The sequence below is a fragment of the Pseudophryne corroboree genome, chromosome 3 (genome assembly GCF_028390025.1).
Source record: "Pseudophryne corroboree isolate aPseCor3 chromosome 3, aPseCor3.hap2, whole genome shotgun sequence".
Lineage (NCBI taxonomy): Eukaryota > Metazoa > Chordata > Amphibia > Anura > Myobatrachidae > Pseudophryne > Pseudophryne corroboree.
The window spans coordinates 489,684,517-489,701,102 of NC_086446.1; the positions used below are offsets into that span (position 1 = coordinate 489,684,517).

At 47.2% G+C, this 16,586-nt stretch overlaps 1 protein-coding gene across 1 annotated transcript in view; it reads left to right on the forward strand.

The window, feature by feature from the left end:
• The first annotated feature begins 3,360 nt into the window (after nucleotides 1–3,360).
• LOC135056135 (manganese-dependent ADP-ribose/CDP-alcohol diphosphatase-like) overlaps nucleotides 3,361–16,586 on the forward strand; it is a 45,114-nt gene continuing 31,888 nt past the window's right edge. Inside the window, exons 1-2 of the mRNA XM_063960938.1 lie at nucleotides 3,361–3,455; nucleotides 13,208–13,831. Coding sequence (XP_063817008.1) covers nucleotides 13,261–13,831 — 571 coding nt within the window. The 5' untranslated portion in view covers nucleotides 3,361–3,455; nucleotides 13,208–13,260. The remainder of the gene's footprint in view (nucleotides 3,456–13,207; nucleotides 13,832–16,586) is intronic.

The window sequence follows — 16,586 nt, forward strand, 5'->3', positions numbered from 1 at the left end:
TTCACTTGCAATTCTGTGAGGAGACCTGGAAAACATGAACTGTTGGGGGTACTTGAGGACCGCGGTTGAGAACCACTAATGTAAACTACACTAGAAAATGACACCTAAAACATAATTGGCTTCTATGAGCAAAGGTATAGATGTATGCTCTGTGTGGGTAGTAGAAGTTGCACAACTATCCTCTTGTTATACAGGAAGTACATTTGCATCCATTGTTTAGCATGACCAGGGGTGGATTGGGATGGAAAACTAGCCTGGGAAATTTATGGAAGTAGCCCTAATGGCGGTGCGGTCTGATGAGGAGGTGGGGTCTGTTGAGGGGGGTGGGAACGCTCCTCATAGGGCCTTATTGTACACAGTTGTAGCCTTCCTTATGTCTTTTGTTGCAGTTGTGTCTGATACAAGGAGTGGATTGGGAGCTAACGGTGGCCCTGTAAAAATTTGTAGAAGTGGCCAGACATGAGCAGCACAAGAGGTATAACATAACGTGTAGCTATGTCAGCCTACCAGGAATCTTCCTGGTGAGCCCTGTGGCAAATCCCATTGACAGGGGCGGATTGGGGTGGAAAACCAGCCCGGGGAAATTTATGGTTGCAGCCCTAATGGGAGTGAGGTCTGTTGTGGAGGAGGGGTCTATTGAGGGGGCAGGATTCATCATCATAAGGCCTGTTTCTGAGTTGGATGCAGTTGTGGCCTTCCTTGCGTCTTTTTCTGCAGTTGCGACTGTGACTTTATGCTAATGATGCTACAAAGCAGTTACCTAGGTACATCCATGCGTCTGAATGTGCAAGGACTGGGACTCCCACTTTCAGTGTCTACAGATGCTACAGTCAAGCTTTGTGCATCTTTATATGCCACCATCAGCTGCACCATTGAAACTTTCACCAGCCCTATGCTAGATGCAAACCATCCATTTGAGTATGGCCTCCAATGTGAGCAATTCAACGTCTCTATATGCAACCACTATCAGCAACACACCCACACTATGTTACACCTGCGTCTGATTAACCAACCCCCTGTAACCACACAGGAATGTGCAACTCAGGCGCAAGTGCAGATGAAAAACATTGCACAAGAAAAAAATAAAACATATCGGCCCCACAGGAAAAACACACACATTGTCACCCACAGAAAACAATTAATCACATTGGCCCCCACAGGAGAAAAAAATAATACAACATAGCTTTTGGCATTACAATTTGTTTAAAATTTCCACTGCTGTTTGAAAGTCCAAGAGGTTTTATAATTCTTGGCTGTAACATCTAGATATTTATTTATTAGCATTTATGTAGCACTAGCATACTGTATTCCATTGCACTTTCGTTCAAGTCGTGCATTGGCAGATGGGGTACTGAAAGGACCCTGGAAAAATTTGTAGAAATGGGCAGCACCTAAGGTATACCATGTAACCATGGCAGCAGCACCACCCCTCACATGTCAAAAAACAAAACAGGCCCCACATGCACATTGGCCCCCTAGGGATCTCCCCTGTGAGCCCTATGTCCATTCCATCCCTGGTACCACAAGTAGATCAGCATATTGTCATACTGAAGGTTGACATTTCCGTCCCCAGGACCTATCTCAACACCACCTCACTGTTCAGCAGAAAGGTCTTCGGAACAGTTTTCAGAACTTACAAAATGTTTTCCCCCCAATACAATTGTTTGTAGGATCTCTTATGACTCAAACTACTATTAGAAATTTCCTTCACACAATGCAAAATTTGACAGGCTATATAATATATATGCTTTTTAATAGAATTGCTTGCTGGTTTCCAATTTATTTATTTTATTTATTTATTAACAGTTTCTTATATAGTGCAGCAAATTCCGTTGCGCTTTACAACTGGGCACAATGGTAAGACATACAGTAGCAAGTAAAGTCTGCATGTAATATTAGGGGGTTATTCAGTTCGCATTGCAAACAACCGCAATATCCCTGGTTTTGACGCCAATGTGCACGCACAGGACCCGACCTGCATGTGTGCGGCCCGGCCAATCACATTGCATTGGCTGCAAATCATACTTGTCGATATTCAGGCTGCCTCCTCTGGGAGGAGGCAGCCAGCTCGTCATGTCGTGGGCATGGCTTTGCATACTGGGGGGGTTAAGGAGGAGGGGTGATGCTGGGTAGGGTGGAGCAGGGGAGGTGACGGTAAAATTGCATCATCGTGGACCCGCCCCCACTACACAATGCTGACAATACAGGCATTGTGAGGCAGAGGGCGGGGCCACATAAAATCACGTCATCGTTTCCCCCTGTCTGCGGGAGTTTGTGTGCGGCTGCGGCGGAAGTACAGGCAGGTGCTGTTGGTCGGGAGACTTGCCCTCTCTTCCGGGGGGACGGGAGCGCCACCCGATTTTTGGGAGCCTCCCGGCCATTTTGGGAGAGTAGGTAAGTATGCTGCAAATGCCTCTACTTGATTGACACGTAGAGGCGTTTGTGGGGTGGGCGGGGCTGGCAATGGAGCATTGCGGGTCCAGCGCCGGGTACACGGAGGCGGGTCGGCAGTGTTTTCAGGGTGGCTGCGTGACATCACACGCAGCTGCTCAGATGGAAAAAATGGAGACTGTCTGCCTGCATACGCAGCCTAGCTGCGGCTGCAGGGGGTCATCCACAAATGCTGTGACCACAATAAAAATTGAAATTACATCGCAGTCGGATTGGGATCGCAGCCGCAGGGTGGGAGTTAGCATGCTGGGTGGCCTTGCCCTGCACTGGGTAGCCCTCAGCATGCTACAGAAGAAGCAGAAAATGGCTAAGGCAGGGTACACACCTGACCGACACCTGTCGTTGCGTTGACCGAACATGCAATCCAGGTTGTTCACAGACGTATTGCGGGTACACACCCGTCGACAGGCTCATGATATATCGGCTGTATGATTGAACAGCCGATATATCGCCTACTGTGTACCCAACTTAACTCAATTCAGTTGGGAATTATATTAATAAACAAAAACAAATGTCGGTGGGCTTTTAAGTTTAAAGTGACATTAGTTGAACTGCAAATCTATTCAGTTAAAGTAAAGTTAACATTTTACTTTTGTAATCCTTGCCTAGTCTGTTTCTTTACGGAACACTTGTAACACAATAGAATATACTGTATGTGTAATGTGACACACTGTTGCTTAACTGTTATTCAGTCTTTTAATCAAGTAGTTTTTTATTGAGTTTTGCGACATACAAACATTACAAAAAACAAACAAAAACAGTAACATTAACTGTAACAATTGCCATCAATAAACAGATATATTGAATTCAAAATTGTGTGTGTGTTATTCAATCTTTAACCGTCTTGTCATGTAATGGTGCTACCACTTTAAAAATGTCCTCAGTGCTGCATGGGTGTGCCATGTCTTGTAGAAAAGCAGGAAGTTTAGTGAGTTACTGACGCAGCCTGTAGTCATGGTGTGAGAGCACAGACGTTAGTACCATTCTGAGATTGTATGTAAGAGGTACGTAATGACATTCTCTCTATCTGGATTAGTGTAAAGCAATATAGACACAAATCAAGTTAATATAAATGAAATACAGTCTGAAAACTGTTAATTCATATATCATTTCACTGCTGTATAATTAAGATTCTGCATGTGACACTAGGTTTAAGTTTCTGTATTAGAGTCGTAGATTACATGGGGCATGGACTATTTGATGTATTAAACTAGATTCTAAGGTAACATATACAATGCAGCTCTCCCTCCCTGACTTACACACACACACACACACACACACACACACACACACACACACCACACACACACACACACACACACACACACACACACACACACACACACACACACACACACACTCTCCTCAGGATAGCTGTGACAGCCAGTGTTTCTGACAAATATATCCAAATGCGTCAGTCAGTGCACTTTCTAGATGATACGGCTCCCAGGGCGAAGAGTAATAATGTGCCCCACTCTCACCCAGATATTTTCCAATATATTGTTTATTAATTAAAATAATGTTTTCAAATAAAACAATTTCAAAGAGACTGCAACTTCAAAAATGTTATTTGTCATGTCATATATCCGGGATATATGATATACAGTAGCAAATAACATTGAAGTTAGTCCCTTTAATTGAAAGTTTATTTATAGACAGTGTAATGGTTAGCATTACTGCCTCACAGCACTGAGGTCATGGGTTCAATTCCCACCATAGCCCTAACTGTGTGGAGCTTGTATATTCTACCTGTGCTTGTGTGGGTTTCCTCAGGGTACTCCGGTTTCCTCCCACAATCCAAAAATATACTGGTAGTTTAATTGACTCCCAGCAAAATTAGTCCTAGTGTGAATACGTGTACATGTGGTAGGGAATATAGGGTTCTATTTACTAAGCCGTGGATGGAGATAAAGTGGTGGGAGATAAAGTACCAGCCAGTCAGATCCTAAATGCCCCCCTCCCCTCCTTCATATCTCACCTCTCTATGTTTTTTCCACTACCACACATTAAAAACTTTACATAGAGATAGCCCAGGGACCTGTCTGTCAAGGCTGGCACCTGGCAACTGCATAGAGGAGCCAGGTGCACTATAAGTGACATCCATCATTATGGGCATTCGGCAAATAGATTGCAGTGGTGGCCAGTTCCGCCCCAGGTATCCTGTGCTCTGTGTGGCTGCACCCCATCCTCTGCCTGGTTGCACCCCTAAAAAGTACCTCAACTATTTGTATATTTGTATAAGGTGTCCCCCCCCCCTCCCCCTTAGTGTCCAGATGCCCCCATTTAAAAGTAACAACCCCCCCCCCCCCCCCACCTCGGGGAGGACAATTGTAGCCTATGTTACATAGGCTACAATTGTGTCCTCCCCAGCCCTCTATGTGTGCAATCCAGCTGCATAGGAAGCACATCCCCGCCCTCAGATAGGTGCCATGGGTAATAGAGACAACCAATGACCTGGGAGGATGCCAGTAGCAATGACAGGGAACAGACCCACAATTTCCACACTCATGCTCATTATGGATGCAGCAACAGTGACTCCTCTGCGGCTCTGCCACTGAAGAACAATGGGTCTAATTCAGAGCTGGCTACTATCGCAGTTTGCCTTACATCGGCAAACTGCACGCATACAGCGTGCACATCGCGCCTGCGCAGACATTCACATTGTGGGCGCATCCCTAAAGGATGCGTCTGCAACATGATTGACAGCAGCGGGCATTGGGTGGGCGGTGATGCAGCATTTTGCGGGTGTGATGGGCCAAACAGGGGCGTGTCGGGAGCATTTTCAGGGTGCTCCCATTAAAAAAATGGCGGCAGACTGCCTGACAGAGTAGCAAGGCTGCACTCACAGGGATCAACCTTAATTTGATGAATCCGCAATAACATTGCAGATACATCGTGAGGCAGCACCACACACATGCTGGTCAGTCTTGCCCTGTGCTGGATGGCTCCCAGCATGTGAGGAGATGGAAGCAGATCTTGCTGCGTATGCAGCGATCTGCGTCCATCTCCAAATAACCTCCAATGGCCCTTGTTCAGGTTTGTTAGCAAACCAAAAGGTAACCAATTGGGCAAAACCATGTTGCACTGCAGGTGGGGCAGATGTAACATGTGCAGAGAGATTTAGATTTTGGGTGGGGTGTGTTCAAACTGGAATCTAAGTTAAACAGCAAGTATTTACCATGCACAGAAACAATATAATCCACCCAAATCTAAATCTCTCTGCACATCTGCCCTACCTGCAATGCGACATGGTGTTGCCCAATTGCTTTTTCTTTGTTTGGCTAACAAACCTGATAATCCCCCAATGTCACATGACTAGAACATCCAGTCACAGCACCAGAAATACTGGTATGATGACTGGATTTCTCTCTCACTCTTCCCTTACCTGACATGGCTCTGCTGGCTTCGGTATGATGTGGCGTGCGGCGATTATATCAGGTATTCCTGGAGACCGGTAGCAGCGGGGCAGCTGTTATAGCTTCCTGGTCGCCTGGCATGATTTATGATGAGCACAGCAGCTGTTACCTGTGCTGATGGGAGCTGATTGATCTTACTTGCCCCAAATCCCTGAGGGCATCGCTGCTGCTGCTCCCGCAACTCAGTCTGTTCAGTGCCCACTACACTCAGCTGTTCAGCCAAAGGTGATACTAGTGAACTATGACGTGTTTCTACCCCTTGGCTGCAGTTGGCACTGCCAGGCAGCGCCCACCCCCACCACCTCCTCGCAGCCGGCACCCTTGGCAAGTGCCATCCTGACCAAGGAGTAGATATGCCCATGACATCTGGTACATGTTCTGTAAGTTTTCTGCTTGTAAGAGTGGAAGGTTTAACATTACAAACTTTTTTTGCACTCACCTGTGTAGTAAATACTAGAGATGAGCGCCTGAAATTTTTCGGGTTTTGTGTTTTGGTTTTGGGTTCGGTTCCGCGGCCGTGTTTTGGGTTCGAACGCGTTTTGGCAAAACCTCACCGAATTTTTTTTGTCGGATTCGGGTGTGTTTTGGATTCGGGTGTTTTTTTCAAAAAACACTAAAAAACAGCTTAAATCATAGAATTTGGGGGTCATTTTGATCCCAAAGTATTATTAACCTCAAAAACCATAATTTACACTCATTTTCAGTCTATTCTGAATACCTCACACCTCACAATATTATTTTTAGTCCTAAAATTTGCACCGAGGTCGCTGTGTGAGTAAGATAAGCGACCCTAGTGGCCGACACAAACACCGGGCCCATCTAGGAGTGGCACTGCAGTGTCACGCAGGATGTCCCTTCCAAAAAACCCTCCCCAAACAGCACATGACGCAAAGAAAAAAAGAGGCGCAATGAGGTAGCTGTGTGAGTAAGATTAGCGACCCTAGTGGCCGACACAAACACCGGGCCCATCTAGGAGTGGCACTGCAGTGTCACGCAGGATGGCCCTTCCAAAAAACCCTCCCCAAACAGCACATGACGCAAAGAAAAAAAGAGGCGCAATGAGGTAGCTGACTGTGTGAGTAAGATTAGCGACCCTAGTGGCCGACACAAACACCGGGCCCATCTAGGAGTGGCACTGCAGTGTCACGCAGGATGTCCCTTCCAAAAAAACCCTCCCCAATCAGCACATGATGCAAAGAAAAAGAAAAGAAAAAAGAGGTGCAAGATGGAATTGTCCTTGGGCCCTCCCACCCACCCTTATGTTGTATAAACAAAACAGGACATGCACACTTTTACCAACCCATCATTTCAGTGACAGGGTCTGCCACACGACTGTGACTGATATGACGGGTTGGTTTGGACCCCCCCCAAAAAAGAAGCAATCTCTCCTTGCACAAACTGGCTCTACAGAGGCAAGATGTCCACCTCATCTTCACCCTCCGATATATCACCGTGTACATCCCCCTCCTCACAGATTATCAATTCGTCCCCACTGGAATCCACCATCTCAGCTCCCTGTGTACTTTGTGGAGGCAATTGCTGCTGGTCAATGTCTCCGCGGAGGAATTGATTATAATTCATTTTAATGAACATCATCTTCTCCACATTTTCTGGATGTAACCTCGTACGCCGATTGCTGACAAGGTGAGCGGCGGCACTAAACACTCTTTCGGAGTACACACTTGTGGGAGGGCAACTTAGGTAGAATAAAGCCAGTTTGTGCAAGGGCCTCCAAATTGCCTCTTTTTCCTGCCAGTATAAGTACGGACTGTGTGACGTGCCTACTTGGATGCGGTCACTCATATAATCCTCCACCATTCTATCAATGTTGAGAGAATCATATGCAGTGACAGTAGACGACATGTCCGTAATCGTTGTCAGGTCCTTCAGTCCGGACCAGATGTCAGCATCAGCAGTCGCTCCAGACTGCCCTGCATCACCGCCAGCGGGTGGGCTCGGAATTCTGAGCCTTTTCCTCGCACCCCCAGTTGCGGGAGAATGTGAAGGAGGAGATGTTGACAGGTCGCGTTCCGCTTGACTTGACAATTTTGTCACCAGCAGGTCTTTCAACCCCAGCAGACCTGTGTCTGCCGGAAAGAGAGATCCAAGGTAGGCTTTAAATCTAGGATCGAGCACGGTGGCCAAAATGTAGTGCTCTGATTTCAACAGATTGACCACCCGTGAATCCTTGTTAAGCGAATTAAGGGCTGCATCCACAAGTCCCACATGCCTAGCGGAATCGCTCCCTTTTAGCTCCTTCTTCAATGCCTCCAGCTTCTTCTGCAAAAGCCTGATGAGGGGAATGACCTGACTCAGGCTGGCAGTGTCTGAACTGACTTCACGTGTGGCAAGTTCAAAGGGCATCAGAACCTTGCACAACGTTGAAATCATTCTCCACTGCGCTTGAGACAGGTGCATTCCATCTCCTATATCGTGCTCAATTGTATAGGCTTGAATGGCCTTTTGCTGCTCCTCCAACCTCTGAAGCATATAGAGGGTTGAATTCCACCTCGTTACCACTTCTTGCTTCAGATGATGGCAGGGCAGGTTCAGTAGTTTTTGGTGGTGCTCCAGTCTTCTGTACGTGGTGCCTGTACGCCGAAAGTGTCCCGCAATTTTTCTGGCCACCGACAGCATCTCTTGCACGCCCCTGTCGTTTTTTTAAAAATTCTGCACCACCAAATTCAAGGTATGTGCAAAACATGGGACGTGCTGGAATTTGCCCATATTTAATGCACACACAATATTGCTGGCGTTGTCCGATGCCACAAATCCACAGGAGAGTCCAATTGGGGTAAGCCATTCCGCGATGATCTTCCTCAGTTGCCGTAAGAGGTTTTCAGCTGTGTGCGTATTCTGGAAAGCGGTGATACAAAGCGTAGCCTGCCTAGGAAAGAGTTGGCGTTTGCGAGATGCTGCTACTGGTGCCGCCGCTGCTGTTCTTGCGGCGGGAGTCCATACATCTACCCAGTGGGCTGTCACAGTCATATAGTCCTGACCCTGCCCTGCTCCACTTGTCCACATGTCCGTGGTTAAGTGGACATTGGGTACAACTGCATTTTTTAGGACACTGGTGAGTCTTTTTCTGACGTCCGTGTACATTCTCGGTATCGCCTGCCTACAGAAGTGGAACCTAGATGGTATTTGGTAACGGGGGCACACTGCCTCAATAAATTGTCTAGTTCCCTGTGAACTAACGGCGGATACCGGACGCACGTCTAACACCAACATAGTTGTCAAGGACTCAGTTATCTGCTTTGCAGTAGGATGACTGCTGTGATATTTCATCTTCCTCGCAAAGGACTGTTGAACAGTCAATTGCTTACTGGAAGTAGTACAAGTGGGCTTACGACTTCCCCTCTGGGATGACCATCGACTCCCAGCGGCAACAACAGCAGCGCCAGCAGCAGTAGGCGTTACACGCAAGGATGCATCGGAGGAATCCCAGGCAGGAGAGGACTCGTCAGACTTGCCAGTGACATGGCCTGCAGGACTATTGGCATTCCTGGGGAAGGAGGAAATTGACACTGAGGGAGTTGGTGGGGTGGTTTGCGTGAGCTTGGTTACAAGAGGAAGGGATTTACTGGTCAGTGGACTGCTTCCGCTGTCACCCAAAGTTTTTGAACTTGTCACTGACTTATTATGAATGCGCTGCAGGTGACGTATAAGGGAGGATGTTCCGAGGTGGTTAACGTCCTTACCCCTACTTATTACAGCTTGACAAAGGGAACACACGGCTTGACACCTGTTGTCCGCATTTCTGGTGAAATACCTCCACACCGAAGAGCTGATTTTTTTGGTATTTTCACCTGGCATGTCAACGGCCATATTCCTCCCACGGACAACAGGTGTCTCCCCGGGTGCCTGACTTAAACAAACCACCTCACCATCAGAATCCTCCTGGTCAATTTCCTCCCCAGCGCCAGCAACACCCATATCCTTCTCATCCTGGTGTACTTCAACACTGACATCTTCAATCTGACTATCAGGAACTGGACTGCGGGTGCTCCTTCCAGCACTTGCAGGGGGCGTGCAAATGGTGGAAGGCGCATGCTCTTCACGTCCAGTGTTGGGAAGGTCAGGCATCGCAACCGACACAATTGGACTCTCCTTGTGGATTTGGGATTTCAAAGAACGCACAGTTCTTTGCGGTGCTTTTGCCAGCTTGAGTCTTTTCAGTTTTCTAGCGAGAGGCTGAGTGCTTCCATCCTCATGTGAAGCTGAACCACTAGCCATGAACATAGGCCAGGGCCTCAGCCGTTCCTTGCCACTCCGTGTGGTAAATGGCATATTGGCAAGTTTACGCTTCTCCTCCGACAATTTTATTTTAGGTTTTGGAGTCCTTTTTTTACTGATATTTGGTGTTTTGGTTTTGACATGCTCTGTACTATGCCATTGGGCATCGGCCTTGGCAGACGACGTTGCTGGCATTTCATCGTCTCGGCCATGACTAGTGGCAGCAGCTTCAGCACGAGGTGGAAGTGGATCTTGATCTTTCCCTAATTTTGGAACCTCAACATTTTTGTTCTCCATATTTTAATAGGCACAACTAAAAGGCACCTCAGGTAAACAATGGAGATGGATGGATTGGATACTAGTATACAATTATGGACGGGCTGCCGAGTGCCGACACAGAGGTAGCCACAGCCGTGAACTACCGCACTGTACTGTGTCTGCTGCTAATATATAGACTGGTTGATAAAGAGATAGTATACTCGTAACTAGTATGTATGTATAAAGAAAGAAAAAAAAACCACGGTTAGGTGGTATATACAATTATGGACGGGCTGCCGAGTGCCGACACAGAGGTAGCCACAGCCGTGAACTACCGCACTGTACTGTGTCTGCTGCTAATATATAGACTGGTTGATAAAGAGATAGTATACTCGTAACTAGTATGTATGTATAAAGAAAGAAAAAAAAACCACGGTTAGGTGGTATATACAATTATGGACGGGCTGCCGAGTGCCGACACAGAGGTAGCCACAGCCGTGAACTACCGCACTGTACTGTGTCTGCTGCTAATATATAGACTGGTTGATAAAGAGATAGTATACTCGTAACTAGTATGTATGTATAAAGAAAGAAAAAAAAACCACGGTTAGGTGGTATATACAATTATGGACGGGCTGCCGAGTGCCGACACAGAGGTAGCCACAGCCGTGAACTACCGCACTGTACTGTGTCTGCTGCTAATATATAGACTGGTTGATAAAGAGATAGTATACTCGTAACTAGTATGTATGTATAAAGAAAGAAAAAAAAACCACGGTTAGGTGGTATATACAATTATGGACGGGCTGCCGAGTGCCGACACAGAGGTAGCCACAGCCGTGAACTACCGCACTGTACTGTGTCTGCTGCTAATATATAGACTGGTTGATAAAGAGATAGTATACTCGTAACTAGTATGTATGTATAAAGAAAGAAAAAAAAACCACGGTTAGGTGGTATATACAATTATGGACGGGCTGCCGAGTGCCGACACAGAGGTAGCCACAGCCGTGAACTACCGCACTGTACTGTGTCTGCTGCTAATATATAGACTGGTTGATAAAGAGATAGTATACTCGTAACTAGTATGTATGTATAAAGAAAAAAAAAAAAACCACGGTTAGGTGGTATATACAATTATGGACGGGCTGCCGAGTGCCGACACAGAGGTAGCCACAGCCGTGAACTACCGCACTGTACTGTGTCTGCTGCTAATATATAGACTGGTTGATAAAGAGATAGTATACTCGTAACTAGTATGTATGTATAAAGAAAGAAAAAAAAACCACGGTTAGGTGGTATATACAATTATGGACGGGCTGCCGAGTGCCGACACAGAGGTAGCCACAGCCGTGAACTACCGCACTGTACTGTGTCTGCTGCTAATATATAGACTGGTTGATAAAGAGATAGTATACTCGTAAGTAGTATGTATGTATAAAGAAAGAAAAAAAAACCACGGTTAGGTGGTATATACAATTATGGACGGGCTGCCGAGTGCCGACACAGAGGTAGCCACAGCCGTGAACTACCGCACTGTACTGTGTCTGCTGCTAATATAGACTGGTTGATAAAGAGATAGTATACTACTAATATTATATATACTGGTGGTCAGGTCACTGGTCACTAGTCACACTGGCAGTGGCACTCCTGCAGCAAAAGTGTGCACTGTTTAATTTTAATATAATATTATGTACTCCTGGCTCCTGCTATAACCTATAACTGGCACTGCAGTAGTGCTCCCCAGTCTCCCCCACAATTATAAGCTGTGTGAGCTGAGCAGTCAGACAGATATATAATATATATAGATGATGCAGCACACTGGCCTGAGCCTGAGCAGTGCACACAGATATGGTATGTGACTGACTGAGTCACTGTGTGTATCGCTTTTTTCAGGCAGAGAACGGATATATTAAATAAACTGCACTGTGTGTCTGGTGGTCACTCACTATATAATATATTATGTACTCCTGGCTCCTGCTATAACCTATAACTGGCACTGCAGTAGTGCTCCCCAGTCTCCCCCACAATTATAAGCTGTGTGAGCTGAGCAGTCAGACAGATATATAATATTATATATAGATAATAGATGATGCAGCACACTGGCCTGAGCCTGAGCAGTGCACACAGATATGGTATGTGACTGAGTCACTGTGTGCTGTGTATCGCTTTTTTCAGGCAGAGAACGGATTATAAATAAAAGTGGTGGTCAGTCACTGGTCACTATCAGCAAAACTCTGCACTGTACACTACTGAGTACTCCTAATGCTCCCCAAAATTAGTAAATCAAGTGTCTAAACGGAGAGGACGCCAGCCACGTCCTCTCCCTATCAATCTCAATGCACGTGTGAAAATGGCGGCGACGCGCGGCTCCTTATATAGAATCCGAGTCTCGCGATAGAATCCGAGCCTCGCGAGAATCCGACAGCGTCATGATGACGTTCAGGCGCGCTCGGGTTAACCGAGCAAGGCGGGAAGATCCGAGTCGCTCGGACCCGTGAAAAAAAACATGAAGTTCTGGCGGGTTCGGATTCAGAGAAACCGAACCCGCTCATCTCTAGTAAATACAAGAGTAATGTCAAACATCTAAAGGCCCCCAACATCAGCCATCAATCGGGGCAGTGTTCGCCATTTTGCAGATGATTGTATAAATAAATCTGCAATGTATGGAGTTCACAGATTGCAAGTTCCAACAAAAAAACTGTTTGGGATTAATAAATCATGTTGTCCAACATGTTGGGGCTGTAGATAGCTAGTGTTTGTCAGTCCTATTATTTCACAGGACGTGATAACATTTACATAATGAGATTTTAAATGTATTATATTTATTATGATTTTTTTTATAGGGGCTTAGCATTTACAGCAATCGTGCTTTGTAGGACAGAGGAATAGTAAGAACATGAGCTCCTACACAGACCAACAACCATATTTTAGCTTTGGAGTCATAGCGGATGTTCAATATGCTGATCGGAATGATGGACTCAGTGGCTGGTGCTCCATGAGATACTACAGGCACAGTTGCATCCACCTGAGAAGTGCCATTGAACACTGGAACATGGAGGATACTGTCCCCAAGTTTGTGTTGCAACTTGGAGATATCATTGATGGTTCCAACAGAAAATTATTAACATCAGAAAAATCACTTGACACAGTACTAAAAGAGATTGAGAATGCAAAGATGCCTTTCCACCACATCTGGGGAAATCATGAGCTCTACAACTTTAATCGGGATTACTTAAAAGACACAAAACTAAATACAACTTGGATGCAGGACAAGCAACATAATGTGAGTCATGAAGGAAACCCAGACACCTGTGACTATTATGCTTATCACTTCAGTCCTCATACTAAATTCCGCTTCATTCTAATCGACACCTATGATTTAAGTGTTCATGGCAGATCAGTGGACAGCCCTAGCCACCAAAAATCTGAAGACTTCCTAGACAACAGTTACCTCTTGAGCAGCAATGGTATGTACACAAATGACCCATGTTTTCTGTTGTGTGCATACATCGGAGCCTCAGTGCACGTGTCACAATGCTGTTGTGGTTCTGCTCGCAGTGTGATGTAAACTGCAGCTTGGCTGCAGACATTTAAGGGTGGTGACGGGCGTGTTTTTCAAAATGGAGGTGTTTTTGGGTGAGCTGAAGCCAGCCACTGCATGCTGGCCTCCGCAGCTTGTTTTTTTGTGCAGATGTCTGTTGGTCCTCACAGTGGTTGTGATGTTTGCCCGATGTTGTGTCTTTGGATGCAGGCAGCGGTTCGGAGAAGCGCAAAGTGGGCATCTGTTTACAAAAGATGGCTCCAGTAGCATTTGCATGTCTTCTCAGTACCCTTGAGACCAAAGACGCAGCACAGAGCTTATTTGCACCCTCCACTGGTCCAGGCTCTATGGGTCTGCTTGTACTGAGAAAATGAATAACTAGACTTGGCTACACTGCAGTACAGGTTGCAGGCTCTCAGTACATACTCTCTCTCTCGCACGCGCAGAGGGGGCGTGGATGGGGGATGGTGTCCAGAGGTGCTGCGGGTGGGGAAGGGGCGGGTCCAGAGGTGCTGCAGGTGGGGGAGGGGTGGGTGCAGAGGGTGTGCTGTGGGTGGGGGAGGGGCGGAGAAGTGGGGGCCATGGATGGGGGATGGGTTCCGGAGGCGCTGCTGGTGGTGGAGGGGAGGGGGTGCCGTGGGTGGGGAAGGGGCAGGTGCTGGGCTGTTTCAGATGGAGGAGAGGTTACAGAGGCACTGTGGGTGGGGAAGGGGCGGGTGCAGGGGTGCTGCGAGTGGGGTAGAGGGTTGGGAGGCGCAGCGGGTGGGGGAGGGGCAGGTGCTGGGGTGCCGTGGGTGGGGGAGGAGCGGGGGTGCCATGGGTGGGGGACGGGAAGGCACGGGGGTGCCACTGGTCCAGGAGGGGCAGTTGCGGGGGTGCCGTGGGAGGGGGCGGGGATGCGGGGGTACCACGGGTGGGGGAGGGTCAGGTACGGGGGTGCCGCTGGTGGGGAAAGTGTGGGTGCTGGGGTGCCGTGGGAAGGGCGGGTGTTTGGTTAAGACTGGAAATAGACGCAGTAGCATGTGGTCAGGCAGTGAGCACGACCTCTGCGTCTTAGGTGCATCAACTACTCACCAGAAAGTTAAAGTCACACAATAGTATCCCCAATTAAAATTATGCCACACAGTAGCACAATCTTATTCACATTACACCACATAATAGTGTCCCTTATTCATGTTATAACACACATTAGTGCCCCTTATACACAAAGCCCACAGTAGTAGCACCCCTAATACACATAATGCCCACAGTAGTAGCACTCCTAATACACATAATGCCCACAGTAGTAGCACCCCTAATACACATTATGCCCACAGCAGTAGCACCCCTAATACACATTATGCCCACAGCAGTAGCGCCCCTTATACAATGCCCACATTAGTAGTGCCCCTTATGCAATGTCCACTGTAGTGGTAGTGCCCTTTATGTAGAGTCCATAGTAGTGGTGCCCTCTATGCAATGCCCCCAGTAGCAGTGCCCCCTATGTCCCCAGAAGTGATGCCCCTTATGAAGTGCCCCCTATACAATGTCCTCATTAGTAGTGCCCCCAGTAGTAATGCCCTTAGAGGTAATGCCTCTGTGTAATATTGCCCCTAGTAGTAATGCCGCCTGTAGGAATGCCCCCAGTTATTTAGTCACCTGTAGTAATGCCCCCTGTAGTTATGCCCCCAGTGGTAATGCCTCCAGTAGTTTAGCCCCCCTGTAGTTTAGCCCCCAGTGGTAATGTCCCTGTAGTTTAGCCCCTGTAGTTATAGCCCCTGTAGCTATGTCCCCTGTAGTTTAGCCCCTCCCCATAGTTTAGCCCCCCCCCCATAGTTTAGCCCCCCAGTGGTAATGCCCCCAGTAGTTTAGCCACTGTAGTTATGCCCCCAGTAGTTTAGCCCCCCTGTAGTTTGCCCCCATGTAGTTTGCCCCCATGTAGTTTCCCCCCTAGTAGTTAGCGCCTATGTAGTTTACCCCCAGTAGAAGCACCGCTTACACTCAAACATATAAAAAAAAATAAACACAATACCCAGGCCCCGCTACCACGTCCGACCACTGTGGTCCTCCCGGTGTCCGCTCCTTGGCACTATGGGAGAGACATCATGACGTTTCTCCCATAGCGCACACTGACAGAGCCGGAAGCCGGAGCTCAGTAGTGAGCTCCTTCCTCCGGCTTCTGCTGTGGAAAGGGATCCGGGCGCCAACTGGTAACACAGTCTCAGCGGGTGCCCAGCATCTCCCTGCAGCGCCGGGCACACATCAGGTTAGGTGAGCCGGACCGTCCCCAAATGGAACTGACGGAACGCAGTTCCGCCCCGTTCCAGCTCACTTTAACCCCTGCCCCCGTTATTAGGGGTACAACAATAGCAGTACTGTACAATAACAGCGGGGCGCTAATAGAGTCACTCCTGTAGTTTAAAACTGCATTAGTTCTTACCAGTCTAATATAAAATAGTTTTTCCACCTAAATTTTATTTGTTGCCCATTTAAGATACCAGTAACATCTTAAAAGTTAAACATAAATGTATTCATAGTTAAAACATCACAATCTTAAAAGTGTACATCCACATTCAGCAATACAGAAAGTTATTGAAGGTGAATTTCAATACTTGACAATGTTAGTTCTTAGAAGGTATTATTCCGCAGGCAGAAGCTATTTCTGTGTGTAAAATAACTAGATGCATAACTGGATTTGGCTA